At 43.6% G+C, this 21,195-nt stretch overlaps 1 protein-coding gene across 1 annotated transcript in view; it reads left to right on the forward strand.

Annotated features, from left to right (window-relative positions):
- Positions 1–14,710, forward strand: part of OMA1 (OMA1 zinc metallopeptidase) — a 94,505-nt gene extending 79,795 nt beyond the window's left edge. The window contains exon 9 of the mRNA XM_070786458.1: positions 12,011–14,710. Within this exon, the coding sequence (XP_070642559.1) occupies positions 12,011–12,028 (18 nt within the window). The 3' untranslated portion in view covers positions 12,029–14,710. The remainder of the gene's footprint in view (positions 1–12,010) is intronic.
- The last annotated feature ends 6,485 nt before the right edge of the window (positions 14,711–21,195 follow it).

Raw genomic sequence — 21,195 nt, forward strand, 5'->3', positions numbered from 1 at the left:
GCATCCCAGAAGCAGTCACCATCACCATGGTAGAGGATGGTATTGTCCTGACTGGCAGGAGCCAAGGATGGGTACAGTCAACAGCACCCAAACAGAGCTCTATGACATGGTGGGGACATGCAACCGTAGGGTCTATTGAGTGATGAATAAAGAAGCCTGTTACCTTTGCCTCTGAGCAAGTAAGGAAACACGATCCTTTGAAGATTGGTCTGAAATGATAATCTGGACAAAAACACTGTAGCGAAATTTTATGTTGATATGATAGTGGGTTTGTATTGAAATGTTTGCTTTTTCATTTATAATTTTTTTTTTTTGGCCTGACCTGAATTATATCCTCAAAATCAACCTATGAGATTGGAAGGACAAGTGAGTTTTGCTCATAGGGGATAAAACTAAAGCTTGAAGGAGTTAGGCAAGTTATCCAAGTGAATGGCTGAACTGGGATCAGAAGGAAAAGATTCGTTGATTTATAATCCTGTGCTCATTCAACAGTAACACCACACTGTAACTCCACTCTCTTTGGAGAGGCAGGCCTTACCTCCATTTTTTATATCTCAAAACTGAAGCTCAAAGATACTAAGCAACTGCCCAGCACTGCTCAGCAAGTAATGGCAGAACTGAGATCCAAGCCTTCATCTTCTGATTCCAGAGTCTGTGCTCCTCATCCATTTACTACTTCAGCTGGCAAATCTCATAAAGGAAGTGGAAATGCACAGGGTTCCTTTCCTTTCACTCCTCACTTGCGAACAGCAGGGCCAATACCTTCTCTTCCCTTTCTTAAAAGCACTCGTTTTAATGCTCTATGGCATGTGGTAAAAATATCTATTTTAAGCATATTCATATACATGAAGATAAAATTCCTGGTAATTGTTCTATAATATAACATTTTTTTAATTGAAATACACTTGATTTACAATGCTGTGTTAATTCTGCTGTATAGCAAAGAGACTCAGTTTTATATATATGTATACACACACACATATATTCACACAAATTCTTTTTTATATGCATCACCATTATGGTTTGTCTCAGGATATTGAATGTAGTTCCGTGTGCTATATAATAGGACCTTGCTTATCCATCCTAAGTGCAGTAGTTTGCATCTTTCAACCCCAAGTTCCTGGTCCATCCCTCCCCCATCTCCCTCCTTGGCAGCCGCAAGTCTGCTCTTTATGTCTGTGAATCTGTTTCTCTTCCATAGATTGGTTCATTTGTGTCATATTTTAGGTTCCGTATATGAGTGATTTCGTATGGTATGTCTTTTTCTGATTACTTCACTTAGAATGATAATCTCATTGCATCCGTGTTGCTGCAAATGGCATTATTTTGTTCTTTTTTATGTCTGAGTACTATTCATTGTATTTGTGTACCATATCTTCTTTATCCATTTGTCTGTCGATGGACATGTAGGTTGTTTCCATATCTTTGATATTGTGAATAGTGTCACTGCGAACATTAGGTTGTATGTATCTTTTCAAATTAGAGTTTTGTCTGGATATATGCCCAGTTGTGGGATTGGTGGATCATGTAGTAATTCTACTTTTAGTTTTCTGAGGAACCTCTCTACTGTTTTTCATAATGGCTGAACAAACTTAAATTCCCACCAACAGTATAGGAGGGTTCCCTTTTCTCTACACCTTCTCCAGCATCTGTATAATGTATTTTTATTGAAACCTAGAGAGTTCCTTTGGAGAAGGCAATGGCAACCCACTCCAGTACTCTTGCCTGGAAAATCCCATGGATGGAGGAGCCTGGTAGGCTGCAGTCCATGGGGTCGTGAAGAGTCAGACACGACTGAGTGACTTCACTTTCACTTTTCACTTTCATGCATTGGAGAAGGAAATGGCAACCCACTCCAGCGTTCTTGCCTGGAGAATCCCAGGGACGGAGGAGCCTGGTAGGCTGCCGTCTGTGGTGTCACACAGAGTCGGACACGACTGAAGTGACTTAGCAGCAGCAGCAGAGAGTTCCTTAATCTGTGGTAAAAACATATATATATATAAAAAAATATATATATATATATAATTTCTCCTTTATTTATTTATTTATTTCTGCTTTATTGACTATGCCAAAGCCTTTGACTGTGTGGATCACAATAAACTGTGGAAATTTTTCAGGAGATGGGAATACCAGACCACCTGATCTGCCTCTTGAGAAATTTGTACGCAGGTCAGGAAGCAACAGTTAGAACTGGACATGGAACAACAGACTGGTTCCAAATAGGAAAAGGAGTTCGTCAAGGCTGTATATTGTCACCCTGCTTATTTAACTTATATGCAGAGTACATCATGAGAAACGCTGGACTGGAAGAAACACAAGCTGGAATCAAGATTGCCAGGAGAAATATCAATAACCTCAGATATGCAGATGACACCACCCTTATGGCAGAAAGTGAAGAGGAACTCAAAAGCCTCTTGATGAAAGTGAAAGTGGAGAGTGAAAAAGTTGGCTTAAAGCTCAACATTCAGAAAATGAAGATCATGGCATCCGGTCCCACCACTTCATGGGAAATAGATGAGGAAACAGTGGAAACAGTGTCAGACTTTATTTTTCTGGGCTCCAAAATCACGACAGATGGTGACTGCAGCCATGAAATTAAAAGACCCTTACTCCTTGGAAGGAAAGTTATGACCAACCTAGATAGCATATTCAAAACCAGAGACATTACTTTGCCAACAAAGGTTCGTCTATTCAGGGCTATGGTTTTTCCTGTGGTCATGTATGGATGTGAGAGTTGGACTGTGAAGAAGGCTGAGCGCCGAAGAATTGATGCTTTTGAACTGTGGTGTTGGAGAAGACTCTTGAGAGTCCCTTGGACTGCAAGGAGAGCCAATCAGTCCATTCTGAAGGACATCAGCCCTGGGATTTCTTTGGAAGGACTGATGCTGAAGCTGAAACTCCAATACTTTGGCTACCTCATGCGAAGAGTTGACTCATTGGAAAAGACTCTGATGCTGGGATGGATTGGGGGCAGGAGGAGAAGGGGACGACAGAGGATGAGATGGCTGGATGGCATCACTGACTCAATGGACGTGAGTGTGGGTGAACTCTGGGAGTTGGTGATGGACAGGGAGGCCTGGCGTGCTGCGATTCATGGGGTCGCAAAGAGTCGGACACGACTGAGTGACTGATCTGATCTGATATCTCATTTCACTGTGGAAATACAGCACTATCAGGGCATCCCCGCTTTACTCCTTGGCCCCCTAATTTCCATCAGAAAACCCATAGCCCTCCAGAGTAGGCCAGTGGCTCTAGCTTTTAAATCACCAAGAATTCTTTTTACATGATCTGGCTCTGTGTGCATGGATGTTTGCACCAAGTTCTCTCTGTCTTGAAGGGTTGGAATGTCTCAACCCATGACCAGGGTCTCTTGCTGCACTGGCTGCTTAGGAGCTGAGATAGTTGGGTAAGGGGCATAAGTCACAGTGTGGTTCTGCTTCCAGGTCTCAGAGTTTCTGTGATGCCATTAATGACCAATCAGGACTGCTGATCATCATGTGATCTCTGGTGTTACCAAATTCCAGCCAAAAGAAAGATTTGTGATTTTAATTAGTCTGTGTGGCCTAATTATATGAGAGAAAATATAAAATTTTTAGTTAGGTTCTTTGAAAGATTCCAATAACATCTTTACAGGCCACAAGGGGCCTGGGACCTCTTCCCAGGAGGTTTACAGTCAGATTCACTTTTTTTCCTCCAGAAGATGAAATAAAGTAAAATTAACATGTATTAACATTGACCAGTATATTAAATTATAGCCATATTTCTGTAGGTTAGGGATGATGGACAGTCTACTGAAGGTAGACAGGTCTGTTGTTCTGTATATAAGGATATATTTTTTAAGTATCATTTTTGCAGAAAAGCAAGTTGAATTTAATTTTTTCCACAACTGTTCCCCTCTGATGTTAGAATACCTTGAGAAAAATCAAGAACATGACTAATCTTATTTTTTCTTTAGGAAAATAGGATGATAACATTTTCCCTGCCTACCTCCCGCAGTTATTATGGGTTTTAAATATAGTTATGTGTCTCTGCTTTGTACATTATCCAAAATGCTGCATGCAGTTTGGGGCTGGCTTTTTATCGTTTTGTATTTAAAACACCTACAATTTATTTTTGTATTCCAAGATATACAACCAAATTTATGCCATTAATTTTATTAAAAACTGCTTCATTTCTCTTTCAAAAAAAAACCAAAAACAAAAAACAACGCTGTATGCAGGCCGATTCTAGCATCATCTTAGTCTGGGTGATAAGTTTATTATTTAGGAGAGGTCATTTCCAAAAGGATGACCATTGCCTGATGTGATACAACCCAGAACTGATGATCATCTGTTCTTACCCAAGGGTAAGAAAAGGGAAACCTATCTGTAGCAGGTTTAGTTTTAGTGTGATTTATGAGCCTATAGATGTGTGTGTTTAGGCTCATGTCTGGCTCTAAATCATGTCTGGCTCTTTACAACCCCATGGACTGTAACCCTCCAGGCTTCTCTGTCCATGGGATTTCCCAGGCAAGAATAGTGGCGTGGGCAGTCATTCCCTTCTCCAGGGGATCTTCCCGACCTAGGGATTGAACCCAGGTCTCCTGCATTGCAGGTGGATTCTTTACCACTGAGCCACCTGAGAAGCCGCATCACAGTTTTAACCCTGTCATTAATCCATACTGCAGCGGTTTCTCCCTCCCCGCTCTCTCTGTCCACTTCCTTATATGAGTTCCTGAGAGCAAGGCCAGATAAACCACCTCAGGCCTACCTACTTTACCTGGTGCCTGCGTCGGCCTTATTTTGGGGGAGACCCAAACTGGGAAGTTAGTTATCAAACACTGTTATTATTATTGAATGCCTATAACAACCCCACTTAGCAGATGACAAAACTAAAGTTCAGAGACTGGGGATTGGCCCATGGTTACACAGCAGGGCATAGTTTAAATAACCCTTGCCTCTCGGGGTTGTTATGAGGAGGTAATGAGTCAACACTTAAATATAAATGGGCTTCATAAACTGTAGTACTGGGCATGAGTGGCTTATTGTCCTTTCATAATGCCACCTTTTCTAATGATGGTGACACAAAAGTGATCATCTGATGCTCAGAGTAGCCATAAACATGCCCACATATAATAAGTAAACATCCCTCATTCAGGCCCATCATCAGGCCCCAGGGCAGCCTCGGAGCTGGAATCTATTATCTCTGATTCATACAATCTGGATCCGGAGTGACCCTAATAACCAGCCATGTAGTGGGAATTTTGACTTGGAAATCAAAGTCCAGACATAAAGTGGTTTTTACACACATGTGACAGCCCGTCCGGGAGCAGAAGTTTATTTAACAGCCGGAGCAGATGGCAGAGTCACACTCAGAGGCCTTGTCCAATACAAGGAATCTGTCAGGAGTCGAAACATGGAACACAGGCTGGGAAGGCAAACCAGTTTTGAGGAAGCCAACTCAGAAGTGCTCCAGCTTACTCTGCAGAGGACATTCAGGTTGGGTTGTTTTGGAAACCGGTCACTGGGGCTTCCCTGATGGCTCAGATGGTAAAGAATCTGCATGCAATGCAGGAGACCAGAGTTCAATCCCTGGGTTGGGAAGATCCCCTGCAACCCACTCCAGTATTCTTGCCTGGAGAATTCCACAGACAGAGGAGCCTGGTAGGCTATGGGGTCGTAAAGAGTCAGACATGACTGAGTGACTAACACTTTCACTTCACACTTCTCAGTTCACTTCAGGGCTCAGCAAGATCCAGTCACTGACAGTAAGACCAGTAAGCAGAGCAGTAATAAGAGCCACCATTGGTTAGTGGATGAATAATTAATCGCCTCTTACAAGCCAGGACCCAAAAGCACTTGACATCCAGGGGCTGATTTGATCAGTGCAGCCATTCTGTGAAGTGGATATGATCGTCTCACTTTATAGATGAATGCATGGGAATCAGAGCCTAGAGAGCATGGGTGTTTTGACCCAGAGTCACAGTTTGGACTGTCCCCATCCTCCAAGCTAATGGGCTCCAGATTTAATGCCATGTGAAGGCATTCGATGAGGGTGGGTTGGCTATTTGACTGACTAGTTTATGATGAACAAAAATACAGTTTGATGTATTGGAAAAGACTCTGATGCTGGGAATGATTGAAGGCAGGAGGAGAAGGGGACGACAGAGGATGAGATGGTTGGAGGGCATCACTGACTCAATGGACATGAGTTTGAGGAAGCTCCGGGAGTTGGTGATGGACAGGGAGGCCTGGCATGCTGCAGTCCATGGTGTCACAAAGAGTTGGACATGACTGAGCAACTGAACTGAACTGAACTGACAGTGTGATGTGGATAAATGTCTTTTGAATCAGACAGACCTTAGAAAATTCCTTCACTTTCCCAGGACTGATTTCACGCCCACCAAATATTGGTGATACCTGCTTCACAGAGCAGCCAGGAGAAGGCAGTGGAGTTATGTGCAGAGGTGCCTGGCACATGGTAACTAATTACCATTGTTCTAATTCTTGTTCTTTCTCTTACCCCTCAAACATATGCCTTATAGTCCACTTACTTCCAAAGATGATTTGCAAAGGAAAGTTTGGGGCCAAAATCTGACTCTTCTTATCAGGCCTCAGATGATATAAGAGATTCTTTTGTAAGGCAGAGAATATCAAGAGACAAATACAAGAAAGGTTTTTCAACAAAGTCTTTTGTTTTCTACTCAAGATAGCATTAAGTAATATTCAGGAAATACCTGCCCTGGTTTCTCTACCCTTTGCTGATAAGTCTCTTTGAACTGTTTCAAAGGTGACAGCAGAAATGGAAAGCCTGCCTTCCCCCCAGGCCCACTGCTGTATGAAGGGCAGATAGAGGTCCCATGGTCAAGTTCAATGACCACAACTGGTCACTGACTCTATCCCTTAATGGGAGCTGCCTGTCCCTATTTTCACTCAAGATATTGATAAGATGTTAATCCAGGCTCAATTCCTAAGTGAGACGTACGAGTAAGACAAAAAAGCTAAAGTTTTTGTAGGGTCAAATATACCAAGAACAGGAGGGGACTGCTTATGGGAGAAGACGGTATGGTGAAGACAGATGACACAGAAAGAACTATTTTACTTCTAATAGGACCAAGGCTAGCAGTCACACAAGTTATATCCTGCACAACTCCAGAGGGCGCCATCCACCCAGACTACAATGTGAACAACTCCCAGTAGAGTAAATGCAACAAGGCAGTGCTACCTTTAATGCTTTTATCTTTTCTGTCAAGAAGAATGATCCTCAAGGTAGAACATAATTAAGGGTGAACTGAAGTTCTAGGTGGAAGAAGAGATTGTCAGAGGGAAACTGGATACCTTTGTTAATGTTTATCATCATAATAGGCAATAGTAAGAGTTAACAAGGAGTAAAACATGTCAGAAATTACTAAGCACTGTGCACATATCCCATTTTACCCTCAAGTGCAATATTGTTGCTGTTCAGCCAACAGCTAGCAAGGCTTCATTTTGTTTAAATGGCAATCTGCCCTGCCCAAGGAGATAAAACATGGTTGTCTAAGTCAATCATGGCAGTACTATCTCCCTCAGCTAGTGATTGGTCTAGAAGTAGGCATGTGACCAGATCTGACCAATGAGAAATAGAGACAAGTCTAATATTTTGCAGGATGGCAAATGTTTTCCACCTGATAAGAGAGAGGCCATGAAAAAGTCTGGTTGTTTTATTTTATTTTACATTTTCAATGGAAATATAGTTGATTTACAATGTTATGTTAATTTTTGCTATACAGCAAAGTGATTCAGTTATACATTCTGAAATACATGCATACATATGTATATTCTTTCCATTATGGTTTATCTCAGGATATTGAATATAGTTCCCTGTGCTATACAGTAGACCCTTATTGTTTATCTACTTTGCTTTATTTTTAAACCTGTGTCTTCTATCCCTGCTTTGCAAGTTTTGTGTTAAGATATGATACTTGTTGCTGCTGTGGCCTTTTAATGAACTTGAGGGCAGGCCAAGAGAATCATGAAGATACTAACCTGAAGCCCAACATCACTGTGTTGCTGAGCGAGTGCCAGTGCTGCCTCCCTTGCAATTGTTTATGAAATGAAAAATTAAGTGTATTGTTTATGCCACTGTTAATTAAGTATTCTCTTGTTCAGTTGCTCAGTTGTGTCCAACTCGTTGCAACCACATGGACTGCAGTGTGCCAGGCTTCCCTGTCCTTCACCATCTGCCAGAGATTGCTCAAATCATGTCTGTTGAGTTGGTAATGCCATTCAACCATCTCGTTCTTTGTCATCTTCTCCTCCTGCCTTCAATCTTCCCCAGCATCAGGATCTTTTCCAGTGAGTCGGCTCTTCACATCAGGTGGCCATTCTCACACCTGCACCCAAATGAAATCCTACTGATAAAATATTATTGGTTGCATTTTGCAAATTAGTTAACTTTGCCAGTTCACCTAGCTAGTAAATGGAAAGTCCATACTTCAGGGCAGGTCTGCCTGAGCTTTCACCTATGCTTTTATGCCTGCAGCAAAGTCTAAGGTCCAGGGGAATTACCTTCCTAGGGCACAGATAAGAGGAGCTCTCTTATGGACAGCTCTGGCAGGGAGGGAGCTCTTGGTTACTGGAAATATTCAGGCAAAGTCTTGTCAGACTACCATTTGTAAGGTTTGTTGGAGAGGAAAGTCTGGCTCTGAGTAGGCAGAAGTGAAGAAGTGGGACTGCAAGTGAGAGACAAATGTTCTATGTATATGTTCTGGAGTAGAACCAACTGGATCCAAAGACTAGGCAAAAATAAGTTGCAGCCTTGGCTGACTGGGCTTTCACTCTGAGCCAGTGTCTTAGGCATCTGTGCTCAAGGAATGGGTATGATGGCTCTGCTCCTGAACCACCAAGGGCAGTGGTGTGGTGGCTGGTCAAGGTTAGGTCCGAGGCTACATCACGGTCCTAATTCTTCCATTTCTTACTTGGGAGCCTCAGCTTCCCCTTTTGTCAAATGTGAAGAATGAGTTTGGTACACTTCACAGGGGCATTGTGAGGATTCCATGAGTTGACTGCATATGCCACAAACATTTATTGAGGACCTACTATGTCCCTCTGTTTATTTAACTTATATGCAGAGTATATCATGCAAAATGCCAGGCTGACTGAAGCACAAGCTGGAATCAAGATTGCTGGGAGAAATATCAATAACCTCAGATACACAGATGACACCACCCTCATGGCAGAAAGTGAAGAAGAACTAAAGAGCCTCTTGATGAAAGTGAAAGAGGAGAGTGAAGAAGCTGGTTTAAAACTCAACATTCAGAAAACTAAGATCATGGCATCTGGCCCATCACTTCATGGCAAATATATGGGGGAACAATGGAAATTGTGGCAGACTTTATTGTTTTGGGCTCCCAAATCACTATAGATAGTGATTACAACCATGAAATTAAAAGACGCTTGCTCCCTGGAAGAAAAGCTATGTCCAGTCTAGACAGCATATTAAAAAGCAGAGACATTACTTTGCTGACAAATGTCCATCTAGTCAAAGCTATGGTTTTTCCAGTAGTCATGTATGGATCTGAGAGTTTGACTATAAAGAAAGCTGAGCATTGAAGAATTGATGCTTTTGACCTGTGGTGTTGGAGAAGACTCTTGAGAGTCCCTTGGACTGCAAGGAGATCCAACCAGTCAATCCTAAAGGAACTCAGTCTTGAATGTTCATTGGAAGGACTGATGCTGAAGCTAAAACTTCAGTACTTTGGCCACTTGATGTGAAGAACTGACTCATTGAAAAGACCCTGATGCTGGGAAGGATTGAAGGCAGGAGGAGAAGGGCATGACAGAGGATAAGATGGTTGGATGGCATGACCAACTCGGTGGACATGAGTTTGAGCAAGCTTTGGGAGTTGGTGATGGACAGGGAAGCCTGGTGTGCTGCAGTCCATGGGGTCACAAAGAGTTGGACATGACTGAGCAACTGAACTGAACTGAACTATGTGCCTAGCCTTCTGCTGAACCCTGATGTCTGTGTCAGCCATGAAGAGTTCCCCAAATTTAAAATGTTAACTATTATTCATTATTTTTAAAAAATCATCCAACTCCTCTCTCCTTCCAACCCCACCAAGGGAATAAAAAAAGGACCCCATTTATCTATTTTGAAATAAATTGACCTCTTATCTGGGAAAGTAGAAGAAATGGCTCCAACAGACAGAGTTTCCAGCAAGACAAATCCCCCAATGGCCTCTCTCTGCCACCGCTCAATAATGGTGTTTGCTATAAATCAGAGAGCTTCTTTATCAAGTGCCTTGGAAGCTCTTGGGACTGATTTAGCCCTAGAGTGAGATTAATCACAAATGCTGCTTTAGAAAGAGTGATGGGTGTGAATAAGAAGGGTCAATGGAGACCATTTCGATTCACCCTGATTGCTATAGCTGGAGTTTGCAGAACTAGGGCTCTAAGTTTTAGCAGTTCTGTTTGAGAAAAATTGTTCCATCCAAGAATGTTGGGTGAGGAACCTAATGTTTTTTAAATCACCTACTATGTGTGCCAGGTGCTATGTTTACATCACCTCTTTTAATCCTCATAACAGCTCCATGAAATAGGTCTGGTTACCCTCATTTTTGAGACCTAGAGCAAGGTACAAAGGTCTTTGCACAAGTGACCAAGTGGCAGAGAAAAGAATAAAAACAGGTCTGTATGACTCCAAAATCTTACCCTGAAGACTCTTGGGACCTTGACTGTAGATCCCTGGCAGTAGAGCTCTATGTGGTCACCAGACAAAAATGACTTCCTGCGGCTGCTGGCCCCAGTGATGAAGTCTGAAACAGTCCTCTAGGGACCCAGCTTTCATGGCACTGTTCTGTGATGACCTTCTGAAACATCTCAATTTGTTTCTAAGATAGAGAATGAATGAACAAATGAATAAATAAGTAGGAATCTGCCTGTTCTCTGCTCATGCACAGTATGGCAGCCACAGAGGTTGTGGACCCATTCAGCACCCCATTCCAGAGAACCTGCTGTGTGGAGCTTAGCTGACTGATGCCCCAGCTGCCACACCTTCAGATCCAGTGTGACATTTCATCTGGATGGCTTCCAGCCAGTGACTGGACACAGCAGCAGTGCTAGAGCTGGACGGGGCCATTCTGGCCTCCCAGTGGGTACCTATAATGGACAACCTTTGCTTGAGGACTCCCTGTTGGCCTAGCTGAGACTTGCTTAGAGCCATGCTAGTCAGAAATCTTCCTGACTCAGTCCTCCTTCCTTCCCACTCTCCTTTCCTGTGTCAGACCTGCATTGTGGTCTGAAGGCTGTCCCTGCCTACTCCTCCTCCCCTACCCACATCACTCACCTGTGTCTCTCCAATTCATCTCTTTACATCTGATCCCATTTTGGTGTCTGCTTCTTGGAAGTCTCTAGTAGACAGAGTGACTCTATTTCCCCATTGCAAATGTTTTTCACCAGGAACACAGATCAATACTGTGATATTGACATGCAATGGAATGCTACAGAGCAGTGAAAATGAATGAATTAGAGATAAAGGCCTCAATATGGATACATCTCAAAAGTACAGTATTGAGCAAAAACAACCAAAAAAGTTGCAGAGTGATACATACAGGATGTGACATTTATATAAAGTTTTAAAACATGCAGAACCAAGCAATACATCATTTGTAGATATGTGCATACATAATAAAAGTCTAAGAACACACTAGGGAGTGATTAAGCACAAACTTCCGGATTGAAGTTGCCACTGGGGAGAGAAAGAAAGAAGAATGCAGTCAGGTGTTCTGTTTTAAGCTGAGTGGTTGGTTCATGATTGCTCTTTGTACCTGTGCCTAAAGTATTCCATGATAAAAGTAACCCATATTAAATCATACTCCACAGACTACCTTTTTTGAAAATATATTAAATGACTTGAAATTGGCTCTGCTTCAGAAAATCTTGGGTCTTTGTTATCACATGTCAGCAGTTGAGTCTTAGCCTATTGTGGCTTTTCCTGCCCTGAGTAGCAATTCTTTATTTTTATGCTTGTTTCTACTCTCTTTCTCTCCCAGACCCTCACTGGACCATGAACTCTAAGAAGGAAGATTCTCATCTGCTTATTTCTGAATCCCCAGTGCTGATGACAAGCAGTATGTGCTTATTATGTTTTTACTAATCAGGAGATGGAAAATCGAGGGAAGAGAGAAGGCGGGTAGACCAGATAGTAGAACGTAAGTAACTGTTTTGAAAGTCAGGAAAGCAGAGCCTCTGCCTCTGTCTGAGCACTGCTGTATGAGGTGATAGATCTATAGTGGAGGACCTGGGGGGCCAGGTCAGAGGGCCTGATGCCTGATTTCCTACTACTGTGACAGCCACTTTGTTAAATGCCTCATGTGTTTTATTTTCAGTCTTCACAACTTGGAGAGTTGAACATTAAAATCCCTTTTTACAGATGACAAAACTGAGGCTCAGCAAATTTGGGGTCACTCAGCTGCTAATTAGCAGAGCTAGGTTCACATGAAAGTCTTTCTGGTGTCAAGGGTCCACTGCGGTGCTCTGCCTCCAGGTTCTGTGTCTGTTTTATACAAGGCAAGTGATGTGTTTGCTATGAGGCCAATCATCCACTTATTGATGTGTTCGATCATTTCAGTCATTGATTTACCACTCCTACATTCCAGGCACCAGAATACAGTGACAAGTAGCACAGACTCTGACCCACCACCCAGGAGCCCCCACCCCTATCTAGCAGGAACACAGAGGCATGGACAGGTGCCCGGGCAGTGGGATGAAGTCCATGAGAGATGAAGGTCGGGGCAGTGGCAGCACTGAAAGTGACACATCACCCCGTGTCACGGCATCAAGGCTTTCTGGAGGAAGTAACCTCCAGAAGAGAACCAGGTGGAGCCAGGGGAAGGAAGAGAGGATGGCGTGTGGCAGGGGAGAGAGATTGTTCCTGCAAGAAAGAACTTCCCCCTCCCTGAGGCCTGAAAAAGGAAGCGCAAAGTGACAGTGCTTCGCATGAGACCACTCGAGCATCCTCCCTTTCCTCTACTATCCAGGCTCAGAATCCAGTGCTCCACAGACTTCAGCTGGGCACCCACGTGGCTTCTGTTTACACTTACTTGATCTGTATTAGTCCAGGTCCATAGAAGAAGCAGAAACCAGAAACAGACAGGATTAAATGTATAGGAAATCTGAAAAGGAAGAGAAAATGAAGGGGAAGTCAGGAGAGATGGGAGGAGCTACAGCGTGTGAAGTTGATGTGACCCTGAGTGAAGGACAGAGGGAAGGCAGAGGGTTGGGTGGAAATTCTTAGACAATCCTGAGTCTGGCAAAGCTGTCTGGGGGTCCTTGAACCCAAGTTGCCCGGGTGAGGAGGCCCGAGTCTCCCCTGAATGACCCTGCTGAGTGTCCCTCGCTGGGTTCTGCCTCTGGCTGGGAGCTGCCAGGAACCAGCATGGTGCAAAAGCAATGCTGGACTTCAGAGCACAGTGGCTGGGACCACTGGTCAGTTACGCTCCCTGAGGTTGGACATCTGAGAGGCACATTCTTACAGCCACCATACTGCTCTAGGTTTCTTCCTCTCCAAAATCTGGCTTCTCTCTTGGCCTCAGGTCCTGAGTTTTAATGGGGAAACATTTCTGAGCAGAGGTGGCATAGGGGTACAGCTTGGAGTCATCCCCCCAGCTCAAACACTTACCAGCTGGGTACTTTAGTCAAGCTACCTAAGCCCCCAGTTTTCTCATCTGAAAATGTGGATTCCCACACTGTGTCATAGGAGCAAATGAATGAAAGCACATGGCAAGTGCTCCATAAATGTTATCCATTATAACTGTAGTGGAGCCATTTTGATTTGCAGGCTATTTCAATGCATCACCTTGACAGGACTGTATCAAATGTGAAACACCGTGTGTCCTACCACGGCCTATGTCAGATACACCCACCTCACTCTGCCCATCTTCCTGCAAAGCTTCTCCTGGCCCCAGGGGTTGGTTTTAGGATCCTCCTCTGATTCTGCTTCCCTGGAGGCTTAGATGGTAAAGAATCTGCCTGCAGTGCAGGAGACCCAGGTTCAATCTCTGGGTTGGGAAGTCCCCTTGGTAAAGAGAATGGCTACCCCCTCCAGCATTCTTGCCTGGAGAATTCCAGGGACAGAGGAGCCTGGTGGGCTACAGTCCATGGAGTCACAAAGAGTTGGATATGACTCAGAGACTGACTCATAGCAACAAAGGTCTAAAGACAAGAGCTGCCTCATGTGGAGGTCTGGATCCTCCACATCCTCTCTCAGACTGTCACCTGGTCAGTGCCTTCTCAGGAGCCTGCTGGACTGAGCCCCACTCATCACATATGCTATGTACTGTATACTTTATTAGGTGACTTCATATTTCTTACTTCCTTTCATTGTCACAATTGCCTAGTAACAATAATTGGTATTATTATTTCATCTTGCAGATGAGGGAAATGAAACTCAGAGAGGTTAAATAACTTGCCTAAGACCACAGACATTCTAGGAATGTCGACATTCTAGGAATCAGTGAACTGAAATGGACTGGAATGGGTGAGTTTAACTCAGATGACCATTATATCTACTACTGCGGGCAGGAATCCCTCAGAAGAAATGGAGTAGCCATCATGGTCAACAAAAGAGTCTGAAATGCAGTACTTGGATGCAATCTCAAAAAACAGAATGATCTCTGTTCGTTTCCAAGGCAAACCATTCAATATCACAGTAATCCAAGTCTATGCCCCAACCAGTAATGCTGAAGAAGCTGAAGTTGAATGGTTCTATGAAGACCTACAAGACCTTTTATAACTAACACCCAAAAAAGATGTCCTTTACATTATAGGGGACTGGAATGCAAAAGTAGGAAGTCAAGAAACACCTGGAGTAACAGGCAAATTTGGCCTTGGAATACAGAATGAAGCAGGGCAAAGGCTAATAGAGTTTTGCCAAGAAAATGCACTGGTCATAGCAAACACCCTCTTCCAACAACACAAGAGAATACTCTATACATGGACATCACCAGATGGTCAACACCGAAATCAGACTGATTATATTCTTTGCAGCCAAAGATGGAGAAGCTCTATACAGTCAGCAAAAACAAGACCAGGAGCTGACTGTGGCTCAGACCATGAAATCCTTATTGCCAAATTCAGACTTAAATTGAAAAAAGTAGGGAAAACCACTAGACCATTCAGGTATGACCTAAATCAAATCCCTTATGATTATACAGTGGAAGTGAGAAATAGATTTAAAGGCCTAGATCTGATAGATAGAGTGCCTGATGAACTATGGAATGAGGTTCGTGACATTGTACAGGAGACAGGGATCAAGACCATCCCCATGGAAAAGAAATGCAAAAAAGCAAAATGGCTGTCTGGGGAGGCCTTACAAATAGCTGTGAAAAGAAGAGAAGTGAAAAGCAAAGGAGAAAAGGAAAGATATAAATACCTGAATGCAGAGTTCCAAAGAATAGCAAGAAGAGATAAGAAAGCCTTCTTCAGCAATCAATGCAAAGAAATAGAGGAAAACAACAGAATGGGAAAGACTAGGGATCTCTTCAAGAAAATCAGAGATACCAAAGGGACATTTCATGCAAAGATGGACTCGATAAAGGACAGAAATGCTATGGACCTAACAGAAGCAGAAGATATTAAGAAGAGGTGGCAAGAATACACAGAAGAACTGTACAAAAAAGATCTTCACGACCCAGATAATCACGATGGTGTGATCACTGACCTAGAGCCAGACATTCTGGAATGAGAAGTCAAGTGGGCCTTAGAAAGCATCACTACAAACAAAGCTAGTGGAGGTGATAGAATTCCAGTTGAGCTATTCCAAATCCTGAAAGATGATGCTGTGAAAGTGCTGCACTCAATATGCCAGCAAATCTGGAAAACTCAGCAGTGGCCACAGGACTGGAAAAGGTCAGTTTTCGTTCCAATCCCAAAGAAAGGCAATGCCAAAGAATGCTCAAACTACCGCACAATTGCACTCATCTCACACGCTAGTAAAGTAATGCTCAAAATTCTCCAAGCCAGGCTTCAGCAACCATGAACTTCCTGATGTTCAAGCTGGTTTTAGAAAAGTTAGAGGAACCAGAGATCAAATTGCCAACATCCGCTGGATCATGGAAAAAGCAAGAGAGTTCCAGAAAAACATCTATTTCTGCTTTATTAACTATGCCAAAGTCTTTGACTGTGTGGATCACAATAAACTGTGGAAAATTCTTCAAGAGATGGGAATACCAGACCACCTGACCTGCCTCTTGAGAAATCTGTATGCAGGTCAGGAAGCAACAGTTAGAACTGGACATGGAACAACAGACTGGTTCCAAATAGAAAAAGGAGTACGTCAAGGCTGTATATTGTCACCCTGCTTATTTAACTTATATGCAGAGTACATCATGAGAAACGCTGGACTGGAAGAAGCACAAGCTGGAATCAAGATTGCCGGGAGAAATATCAATAACCTCAGATATGCAGATGACACCACCCTTATGGCAGAAAGTGAAGAGGAACTAAAAAGCCTCTTGATGAAAATGAAAGTGGAGAGTGAAAAAGTTGGCTTAAAGCTCAACATTCAGAAAACTAAGACCATGGCATCCGGTCCCATCACTTCATGGGAAATAGATGGGGAAACAGTGGAAACAGTGTCAGACTTTATTTTTCTGGGCTCCAAAATCACTACAGATGGTGACTGCAGCCATGAAATTAAAAGACGTTTACTCCTTGGAAGGAAAGTTATGACCAACCTAGATAGCATATTCAAAAGCAGAGACATTACTTTGCCAACAAAGGTTCGTCTAGTCAAGGCTATGGTTTTTCTAGTGGTCATGTATGGATGTGAGAGTTGGACTGTGAAGAAGGCTGAGTGCTGAAGAATTGATGCTTTTGAACTGTGGTGTTGGAGAAGAGTCTTGAGAGTCCCTTGGACTGCAAGGAGATCCAACCAGTCCATTCTGAAGGAGATCAGCCCTGGGATTTCTTTGGAAGGAATGATGCTAAAGCTGAAACTCCAGTACTTTGGCCACTTCATGCGAAGAGTTGACTCACTGGAAAAGACTCTGATGCTGGGAGGGATTGGGGGCAAGAGGAGAAGGGGACGACAGAGGATGAGATGGCTGGATGTCATCACTGACTCGATGGACGTGAGTGTGGGTGAACTCCGGGAGTTGGTGATGGACAGCGAGGCCTGGCGTGCTGCGATTCATGGGGTCGCAAAGAGTCGGACACAACTGAGCGACTGGTCTGATCTGAAGACCACAGAGCCAGTAAAAGGTGGAGTTCAGACTTGCACACAAATCTATACAGTAGAATGCCTGAACACTTTCTTTACATTGCTTATTTTTTTCTTCATTGTATGTTTCACTCCTCCATTTAGAAACTCAGGCTCAAGGGACATGCTTCCACTTTGTTCCAATTCCTCCCAAAGACCTCATGTATGCAATAGGTGCTGTCTAAACACGGCCTGAGTAAAAGCCAACATGCAGTCATATCATATGTCAACCCCCAGAGAAGCCCTGTATAGAAACACACCCTGTGTATGCACACCAGTCCTCAGGCTGTGTGCCCTGGGCAATGGGTGTGGCGCCTTTAAGGAGACATCTCTGGTTAAAAAGCAAGATGCTCTTCTGTCTGTGCCTGCCCATTGGTGGTGGATTTGTCAGCCAGATCTCTGCTCCCCCCTCTTGCACTGTGTTCTTCCTTGTCCTTTCCTCCCTGAAGCCCAGGCTCCACATCTCCTCTCATTTAGGTCCACTCTTACTTGACCCCTTTGGCAGTGAGCTCACTTTCTCCCAACCACAGCTCCCTGCCAGTTCCTAGCTTTGGGGTATTCACCCAGAGCCCCCCAGACCCGACTCCACAGGTATCCCGTGGGCAGCAGCCCCATAGCCTGCCCTGTCTCAGAACCAGGCACTAGTGAGATGCACAGTAAGAGCTGTACAAACTCATATATATTTGTGTTTAGACTTGAACACAAATCTAGACAGTGATGCCAGAATCTCACACAGATGGATCCACCTGGCCACAAGGATCCATGCCCACTGGGCCAAGAGCAGAGACCCAGACATGCATGTGTGCCCATGGGGGCAGACACAGAGCCCGCAGGCAAACCCACTTGTGTTTCGCATGCAATGTGTGCCCAGATGCACAGGTACACGCACACACAGACTCTCTGGTGTGCATATGACCTTATGCATCTGAGAGTTCATACCCTTGGGTTCATGAATACCAGTGTATGCAAACTCAGTGCCGTGTTCCCTTCCATGGTGACACACACAGGCATGCAAGGGCGAGGAAGGCAGCCTTAACTGCCTCCTCCCCCTGAGGGATTCCATCCCAGCTCATGGCCTTTTCAAAGACAGGTTCACACCTTCTCTTTGGGGTCAGCTCTGCCTGTGTCAAGCTGTCTGCCCCCAGGAACAGAGCCCAGGCTGGTGGTCTAGGATTCCCCAGGTGTGCACACGATGGCCCGTCACCTCCACACTCAGCCTCCCCTCCCACCAGGAGCTCGCTGCTCTCGGCAGGGAAGGTGGTGAGGCTGGAGGTAATTAAATCTCTCTTTTCACTTCAGCAACATTGATCTGTACAGGGACACACTCTGACTCCAAAGGAACAAAGCTTTTAATTTCCCGGCTGGAATGTGCTGTTCTCAGACTTGTTTCATGTGTGAGTCAGAAAACTGAAAAGTACAACACATTCTGTCATCTTCGGAGCACGCTGTAGCTTGTAAGCACTATTGTACCGTTTCATTTGAGTCTCACAGTATGCCTGTGGGTAGTAGGTAGTATGTGCACTCTCCTATTTTACTGATGCAGAAACCGAGGCTAAAACAATAACGATAGCTGTCACTGATTTCCTGCTAGATGTCAGGCACTGTTCTAAGTACTTTGCATGTTTTGATTTTTAAAAATCCCAACCACAACTCTTAGAGGTATGTCTGTCCTCACCCCTATTTTATAGTTGAGGAAACTGAACACAATAAGGTCTTATCAACAGCCTGAGGCATTCATTCGCTCAACAGCCAGTCTGGCTTCACCAGATGCGGTATGAAGTTGAAGGGACTTGATGCAGGGTACTTGCCATTTGGGTAAAAATCTAAAGCAATGACTTCCCCCATTTTGACCACCAATGACCCATACATGATTTTCATACATTGATTGACTCCACCCTTGAAAGATTTTACCCAGTACAAGCACTGTATTTACTGGTAAATAGCCTGTCTCGTGCCATTTTTTAGACATTTTGAAGTTTGGAGAATACCCTGAAGTTTTGGGTACCCTGAACCTCTGAATACCTTCAGAATACCCTGAACCTCTGAAACACTGCTATAGACAGAGATTCCTTGGGATTGAGGTGACTCAGTCTGGGGACACTTGAGATGTGGCAGAGAAAATTTAAGGTACTTCCCTTATTGATCTGGGTCCAAATCCTGGATCTGCCTTTTACCCTTTAGGTGTCCTTAATCAAATGACCTGTCTGAGCCTCAGTCCGCTTCCTTGCAGTGTCAGATGGAATAAAGAGCACCCGTAATTGTAGCATCAAGGCACAGCGGAGTGATCACGGATGCCCCACAACACCACCGAGTGAGCAAAGAAGTATTTGTAATTGTCAGAAACACAGTGTAGCCAGCACAAGTATATGCAATCAGTTACGTAAATTGTGAACTATATGACAAAGTTCTATTTGTCCTGAGACAGGGTGGAATCAGCACATTTCTCATCAAGATAGAAAATAAAAACAGAGAAAAATCATGAGCCCTTTTGAATAACTGAGTCTCAGGGAGAGCTCATTCTCTTCACGGCAGTACTACCCTTGTTCATGTCGATGCTTGCCTGCCTCGGTGTCCTTTAATGTACACCTTTTGACTTATTTTTTTAAAAAAGCTCTTGAGTAGTTTAGCTGGGTTCAGTTGCAGTTTCGTCCTTGGTTACTGTACTTATATGAAATCAACTTCAGAACAAACCTTGCTTTCTCCCTGGCAATCCCTGAGCAGCTCTGACTCTCCAGAGCGGCCATCTCTTGTGTGCTCTCCATCTCTGCTCTCTCCTTTCTCACCCATCCTGCCTGTTCCTTACTTAAAAATGTTTCAGGAGAATGAGCATGAGTATAAATCACATTGGCAATAACTGGGCTCTAGATCAGTCCTTTTTGATCATGAGCCTCGATTGGCACTGGAAACTGAGCATCCAGGATCAATGTATACACATTGCTTTGTTTAAAAATTGTATCGTTACATGTGTACTAATATTTTGTGTGTAAGACAAACACAAATGGAGATTTTTTTCTTTTTTGGCTATGCCACGTGGCATGTGGGCTCTTAGTTCCCTGCCTAGGGATACAATCTGCACTCCTCACTGGAATTTCAGAGTTTTAACCACTGGACCTCCTTCTCTGGTGGGAAGTCCACAAATGGAAATTTTTAAGATTGGAATTTTTTGAAAGCCTGAAATAAAAATAAACACTAATTGAAAAATAATTAGTGACCCAGAAATACATACTCACACTAAAATATTGTGATTTTGAAAATCTTGCAACACTTTCTGAAATAGTTATGTAAACGTTTGGCCCAGGGCCTTCCCTGGTGGCCCAGTGGTAAAGACGCCATTGATTCCTCTGCAGAGGGTGCAGGTTGGATCCCCGGCCGGGAACTAAGATCCCTTAAGCTGTGCAGTGTGGCCAAAAAGTTAAAAAAAAAAAAACTGAAAGTTTGGCTCAAAGTTTGATATATCTGAGGGGTTGAATTTAATCATTGTCTTAGCTATAAGGGACTGCCAACAGCTGTTTTCATCACAGGAAATCTCAGTAAATTCCAAACCTTTGTCGTTTTTAAAAATAATTTCATCATCAATTTTTATCTCATCTCTCTTCTAGACAACTCTTTTAAGTATTTAGCTCTGGGATAACTAGTGAGCCTCTATTTGGTATAGAAGATTTTCATAATCTTCACCCAACTCTAGTATCTCAGACAATAATTTGTAAAGTCTCTTAATTATACTCATGTCCATACAGTAAACCCTTAAATGCTGAAAAGTAAAAATTGAATGAGGATTCTGTGGGTAGCCTTTCTGTCTTGTGGGACACTTACCTTTTCTTCAGAGAAAGAAAAGAGAGTAGAGAATAGGTGACAGATAGACCCAGTAAGAGCATCAGAGCTTATCTGCATATTCAGTTCAGTTCAGTTCAGTGGCTCAGTCGTGTCCAACTCTTTGCGACCCCATGAACTGCAGCACACCAGGCCTCCCTGTCCATC

This window comes from Bos indicus, chromosome 3, assembly GCF_029378745.1.
Source record: "Bos indicus isolate NIAB-ARS_2022 breed Sahiwal x Tharparkar chromosome 3, NIAB-ARS_B.indTharparkar_mat_pri_1.0, whole genome shotgun sequence".
Lineage (NCBI taxonomy): Eukaryota > Metazoa > Chordata > Mammalia > Artiodactyla > Bovidae > Bos > Bos indicus.